At 41.9% G+C, this 6,327-nt stretch overlaps 1 protein-coding gene across 1 annotated transcript; it reads left to right on the forward strand.

Annotated features, from left to right (window-relative positions):
• The first annotated feature begins 665 nt into the window (after positions 1-665).
• cstf1 (cleavage stimulation factor, 3' pre-RNA, subunit 1) lies at positions 666-6,202 on the forward strand. Its single transcript, XM_070846026.1, has 6 exons — positions 666-748; positions 1,029-1,242; positions 1,333-1,610; positions 1,705-1,902; positions 2,034-2,424; positions 5,572-6,202. The coding sequence occupies exons 2-6, from the start codon at positions 1,074-1,076 to the stop codon at positions 5,829-5,831; spliced, it is 1,296 nt and encodes a 431-aa protein (XP_070702127.1). The 5' UTR covers positions 666-748; positions 1,029-1,073; the 3' UTR covers positions 5,832-6,202.
• The last annotated feature ends 125 nt before the right edge of the window (positions 6,203-6,327 follow it).

Raw genomic sequence — 6,327 nt, forward strand, 5'->3', positions numbered from 1 at the left:
GTCAATCAACTAATTGTCACAACAAAGAAAGATTTCAATTGGTTTATGACTAAAAGGAATAATGCAGTGTTTCATGTTTGCTCATTCTCATAGCAGAGAGGGAGGGAGTTCCTGTAAGAAGTGAGATGCAGTGGTCCTGTTTGTGTTTACGGGGTTACAACTGGGCTTTTTATTTAGTCACTGTAATAACATAACAACATGCACATACAGCGCCTTACTCTGAATGTACATGTTGTTATGTTATTATTAGTAGTGGTATTATTATTATTATTATAAGACTCTGGACTCACCTGGTGCAATAATTTACCTCTGTGTAATAATTAGTAATAATAATTTTTAATACATGCTTTTTATATATTTATATTTTTTACTTTTGTGTTTGAAGTTTATTCTTATTCTTTTGGAGCTGTGTGTACCAAAAAGCAATTTTCCCCCTGAGGATTATTAAAGGAATTCTGATTCTGATTCTGATTCTGATTGTGCTGCGAGCATTTTCTCCACCTAAACGTCGCATTTTACAGCTTATGTTGCCACTCCAGATAGCACTGTCTCTGTGGCAGTATGGCACCAAAGCGTGATCATTCCCTCTAAATGATCATTATTATTCTTACTATGACCTGATCCTCCTCCTGCGGCGCGCGGTGGAACAGCCGGAGCACAACACCGGTCGGTCTTGTGACGTAGGACGCAAAAACGTACAGCGTAATGCACGTTTGGGTCTGAGAGCGCCATTGGAAGTTTGGCGAGGGTAAGCTAGATATTTTTATGCTTTACAATTAATAGTGAACAATGATGTTCTGCTCAAGTCCTTGAACGACACTGAAGTTAATGCAATTTGTTTCAAAGTATCGACGTCTGGCCAATTCGGACGTTTATCCGCGCTTAACATACTGTTGTTTTTGCCCTGTCTTAACTGTAGCAACAAAGCTAACGGTGTTAGCAGTGTTGCTAAGCTCAAGTTCCATTCATTCTCTGTAGCTTACGGGAACCAAACTTACTGTTGACACTGTGTCTTTTGTTCCGGCCAGAATTTGCCAGTTCTGACGACCTACTCCTGGTCCCACTGACCCATCATGTATCGTCCTAAACCGACTCTGAAGGACCGACAGCACCTGTACAAGCTCATCATAAGCCAGCTGCTCTATGATGGATACACCAACATCGCCAACAGTCTCATCAATGAGGTCAAACCACAGAATGTAGTGTCTCCTTCAGAGCAGCTGATGCAGCTGGCAAAGATAGGTAAGAGGGCTTTTCTCTCTCTGTGTGTGTGTTGGAGCTACGTGTGAATGTTCAAGAGGTCCTAACTGAGCAATCTCCAACCTTTTTCAGGGATGGAGAATGATGACAGTGCAGTTCAATATGCCATCGGGCGCTCAGATACAGTGGCACCTGGTGTGGGTATTGATCTAGAATTTGATGCCGATGTCCAGACCATGTCCCCAGAGGCATCAGAGTACGAGACCTGCTACGTAACATCTCATAAGGGTCCATGTCGCGTCGCTTCATACAGTCGTGATGGCCAGCTGATCGCCACTGGCTCTGCTGACGCTTCCATCAAGATCCTGGATACTGAACGCATGCTGGCCAAGAGTGCCATGCCTATTGAGGTGAGGCAGATTTGAGACCAGAGTATCATACAAGTTTTTACTTTACCAAGCTTATGTTTTCCGTTGTTTTTTTTTGTGTTTCTTTATGTGCCAGGTGATGATGAATGAGACAGCGCAGCAAAACATGGAGAATCATCCTGTGATTCGAACACTGTATGACCACGTAGACGAAGTCACCTGCCTCGCCTTCCATCCGACTGAACAGATTCTAGCTTCTGGCTCAAGAGATTACACCCTCAAACTGTTTGACTATTCAAAGCCCTCAGCAAAAAGAGCATTTAAATATATACAGGTCAGATTTATACACACATTCTTTGTTTTACCACCCAACTGTACGTAAGGCCTTGAAATTGCAACATTTAAATTTGTACAGCTATGATAACCACCATCTCTGTCTTTTCTTTACTGTCTTTTTTCATGCAGGAAGCAGAAATGCTGCGGTCAATCTCCTTTCACCCATCAGGTGACTTCTTGCTGGTGGGAACGCAGCACCCCACCCTCCGTCTGTACGACGTCAACACCTTCCAGTGCTTTGTGTCTTGCAACCCACTGGACCAGCACACAGATACCATCAGCGGCGTCAGCTACAACCCCACCGCCAACAGCTACGTCACCTGCAGCAAGGACGGCAGCATCAAGCTGTGGGATGGCGTCTCCAACCGCTGCGTGACCACCTTTGAGAAGGCCCACGACGGAGCTGAGGTCTGCTCTGCCATCTTCTCTAAGAACTCCAAGTACATCCTGTCCAGTGGCAAAGACTCTGTGGTCAAGCTGTGGGAGATCTCTACAGGCCGGACACTGGTCAAGTACACAGGTAAGGAGGATGTGTGTTTAGCTAGGACCACAGTGCAGGTCCACACAGTGGGGTGTGAGTATGTCATTTGTTTGAATTGACTTGAAGAGATTATGCTTTATATTTAACATGCTTCAAGTCACAATGATCAATGTGGCCGACTTTACTCACTGTCCCTTTCAACAGATTCACTAAGTATTTTGGTGTCTGGTTTGTTGTCCAGTGCAAGTAAAACATACTTCTTGTTGTTTTAAAAAAAGAATTTAGGATAAGATAAGAAAGCCATGCAGGGAAAATGTCACAGCAGCGAAAAGAAGTATGAAAACAGATACATAGCAAAGATAAATAGTCTTAAAAGCTATACACATTATGAGCATCTATTATATACAAAGCTGGAGACGGTATGCTCCACGACAAACCAAAAAGTACTACATACACCAAGTATAACTACATAAATACAAAGTGTGTTGAGACAAGAAGAATCACTGATTCGATGAATAGATGAGGAAGTTGAAATAGATGCAAATAGAACAAAAAAATGCACTTGAGGGAATGGAATAAGTGTATGAAGAGTCTTGTGCCTGCAGATAGCTGCATTTGCAGTGTGAAATACAGTCATAAGACTGCAGCATTAAAAACAAAGTGTTTGAAAGTTTCAAAATAAAAAGCCTGTTTATGACATGTCAGTCAGGAATTCATTCATCAAGAACCTAAGCACAAGTTAACCTTTTGGCCTCAAACCTTCATGCTCAACCTAATATTTTTTCTGTTGCACTGATCTCATCCTCCTCACCAAACTGACATTGTTTGGAGGCATTTGAAGCTTGACGTCTGTGGTGTTCTTTGCTTTGTGAATCCCATCTTGGACAGCAGTACCGTAAGAAAGGGACTAAAATAGAATAATGCTTCATTTACTGTGTAAATATTCAAGGTAAACATTATTCGATGTATTGTCTCGTCACATCTTTTCAGAAATATAACATTACCAGTACTGATGTAAAGTGAATGAAGGGAAGTAATGTTTTACCCATTTGAAAAATTCCCCAAACCTCATAACATCTTACAGAGTAACTGTGTCCTCACATTATCAGGAATGTGCAGAGTGTCCGTGCTTCCGCTGGTATTCTTATGATTGTTGCTACAAGAGTTCTGCTTTTATTTCTTGCTGAGACATTTATTTCCTGTTTTGTGTGAATCAACACGGTGTGGATTTTTCTTTGTAAATTTCGATAAGAAGACAGCGATGATGTTGTTGCATAATGGCGATGAGGTCAGAGTGATGGATTTCATTGGTTGCACTACATAAACTATTCATCATGCACAGTAATAGTTGATAATAGCTAGCGTTGTATTAGGTTAGTGATGCATTTTGTTGTGTTGGCTCTGTACAGCAGCATGTTGGGGTTGTAATCAGTGAGTCTGGGGTGATTTGAGGGTGTTTACATCCACATCAGATGGGCAGTACAACAAGTGTAGGAGCCCCTTTAATACACCCGAACAGGAAATAACTGGACCTGAAAGCCTAATCTTAAAGTTTAATTTGTATTTGGCTGCAAATATTTAGATGTCCGCAATTGCTGACACTGCCCCTGGTGCTGCTCTGACAGCCTGGAATATTTTGACCATGAAAACACTTCAGCACTTGGTACTCCTGAAGCATATTTAGGACTGTTGTCTTGCTGCATCACACACACATTTTGATTTACGTTCTGCTCATCCAATGTGGGTGTGAACAAAAACCATTTTAAGAGGAAAGTAAGCACCGTTTCATTCAATTCAGTGTGCTGCAGTAAAGAGGAAGGAAACAATGCTAGAGATATCACTGTGTAAATATGTAATGACTGCACTGCGGGGTTTCTATGTGCTGATTCCTAACCCTCACACAGATGTTGTACACACACTTCCAGTCTCTCTGGGTTTCACTGCAGTCAGCAACTATGCTTAGGTGTATGCTATACATATTCTTTTACTTCTGCTTTTAATAGATAAACAGTGTGATTATTATACTGTGCTTCTGGGAGATTCACAATTATTTCCTCCTGCACAAATGCAAAGAGTGCTGTTATTACTATTTTCTGATGATTCACATTTAATTTCATTCTCTTCTGTACTCTGTTTACTGAACCCAAGGTGAGCCCAGACATGGCATCTTGTTTCTCTGCCAGCACTTCCTCATCTGTACTCCCCCCCGCTGAGTAATTTTCTCTATCTGAGTTCGACCAGACAGTCATAGTTAATCACCATTGCTAATTATCACTCAAACACTTGATATTGGTACAAATTGGTACAAGCTTGCCCACGCTGCATATGCTGACTGGTTGGTACCTTGGATGATGGATTATTTGGTGGTGGAGTTTTCACCCTCTCCAGAAAAGAAAATACAAGTGTAAAAGTAGAAGGAATGGTCCTGGATGCTGCGTGACGTGTAGGCTAACATTCACAGCTCTGTCCAGCTTTTTATTAGATTGAGGAAGGTTGACACAACCCATGGCGAGCTAGGTACCCGAGACGCTGTTACATTCAACAAGCCGATTGCAGTTCTTATCCTAAAGGATTTTGTCCGGCAACATCAAAACTGAAAATGAAAACTGTTTGAATATGTGAACTATAAAACAATAATGTAGTATCTGTGTTGCTCTTCCAAACGTGGAAGACAAGCAGCCGGACAGGGTTATGTTGGAATACACAGTCTGACTGTCAGTTTTCCCTTATTATACTCAAAAGTGCTCACTGTAAATTTACATCTTCAACATGGATCATTAACTGGTTTAGGATGGTTTTTTTGCCGGGGGCACATATTTGTTTGTTTGTTTATTTATTGTCGGCTGCAGATTTCATTTTAAACCAAGCCATGGAGCTAACGTTTGCTTAATTAGCTAGCTAGCTACAGCTAGCTACATTTTGCTAACTATAACTTCTAAATTGACAGTCACTCACAAGAAGTTAGACTTCTAACTCTATGAAGGTCCCATTGTTTGATAAACTAGAAAACATTTCCATCTTAGATCTTAGAAGCCTGACAGCCTTATCAGCACTAACTAAAAGGGTTAGCCAACAGCCAGTCAGTCATCAATGAAAATGTTGGCATTCAGCTTTGATTTAATTTCAAAGTTGGTCTTCGTGGTGCAGTGATCCCTCCTGGTGACACGTTTCTGCTGTGTGTTACAGGTGCGGGGCTGAGCGGCCGACAGATGCATCGTACACAGGGCGTGTTCAACCACACGGAGGATTACGTGCTGCTGCCGGACGAGCGTACCATCAGCCTGTGCTGCTGGGACTCGCGCACGGCCGAGAGGAAAAACTTGTTGTCCCTTGGACACAACAACATCGTCCGCTGCATCGTCCACTCGCCCACCAACCCCGGCTTCATGACCTGCAGCGACGACTTCAGAGCCCGATTCTGGTACCGCCGCACCACCACGGACTGAGACACATCCAGCCTCTTCTCCTCTCAGTGAGAACCAAACAGGAAGTCTGTTTTCTCCAGGACCTCAGAGAACTCACCCCTTTCCTCTGATCTGTCTGTCATTGTTCTTTTATTTGAAACTGTGCTGGGGGATTTGTGGGATAGTACTTCAGAAAAGGAAGAGATGCCACTATTTCTATAGATGTCTTTTCTTTTTGATAACAACACTTTGTGAATGATACACTGAATTTTCGTCTTCAATTGAAAGTGTGAGATTCTAAAACTGCTTCTGTTTTGGAAAAAACTTCAGTTGTAACTCTCCTCACATTTCTCAACTGTATATCGTACATGACAACAGAGTAGGTTTGTTGTCTTTTCCACTTTTATATTTGGTCAGTGTCTTTGTGTAATTCAAATTTTTATTAAACATTTAACAGGAACAAGGCTCTTCTATGAATTTGATGGTAAAACAACTCACAGTGACCACAGCTTTGGTAATACCCTGTAGATATTTTAAG

This window comes from Pempheris klunzingeri, chromosome 2 (genome assembly GCF_042242105.1).
Source record: "Pempheris klunzingeri isolate RE-2024b chromosome 2, fPemKlu1.hap1, whole genome shotgun sequence".
Lineage (NCBI taxonomy): Eukaryota > Metazoa > Chordata > Actinopteri > Acropomatiformes > Pempheridae > Pempheris > Pempheris klunzingeri.

What these genes read in the sequence shown, in the direction of transcription:
- cstf1 (XM_070846026.1), top strand. Translation starts at nt 1,074, where the DNA reads ATGTATCGTCCTAAACCGACTCTGAAGGACCGACAGCACCTGTACAAG. An exon ending in GATGCAGCTGGCAAAGATAG is followed by an intron (nt 1,243 to 1,332) that starts GTAAGAGGGCTT and finishes AACCTTTTTCAG; the next exon opens with GGATGGAGAATGATGACAGT. An exon ending in AGAGTGCCATGCCTATTGAG is followed by an intron (nt 1,611 to 1,704) that starts GTGAGGCAGATT and finishes TTTATGTGCCAG; the next exon opens with GTGATGATGAATGAGACAGC.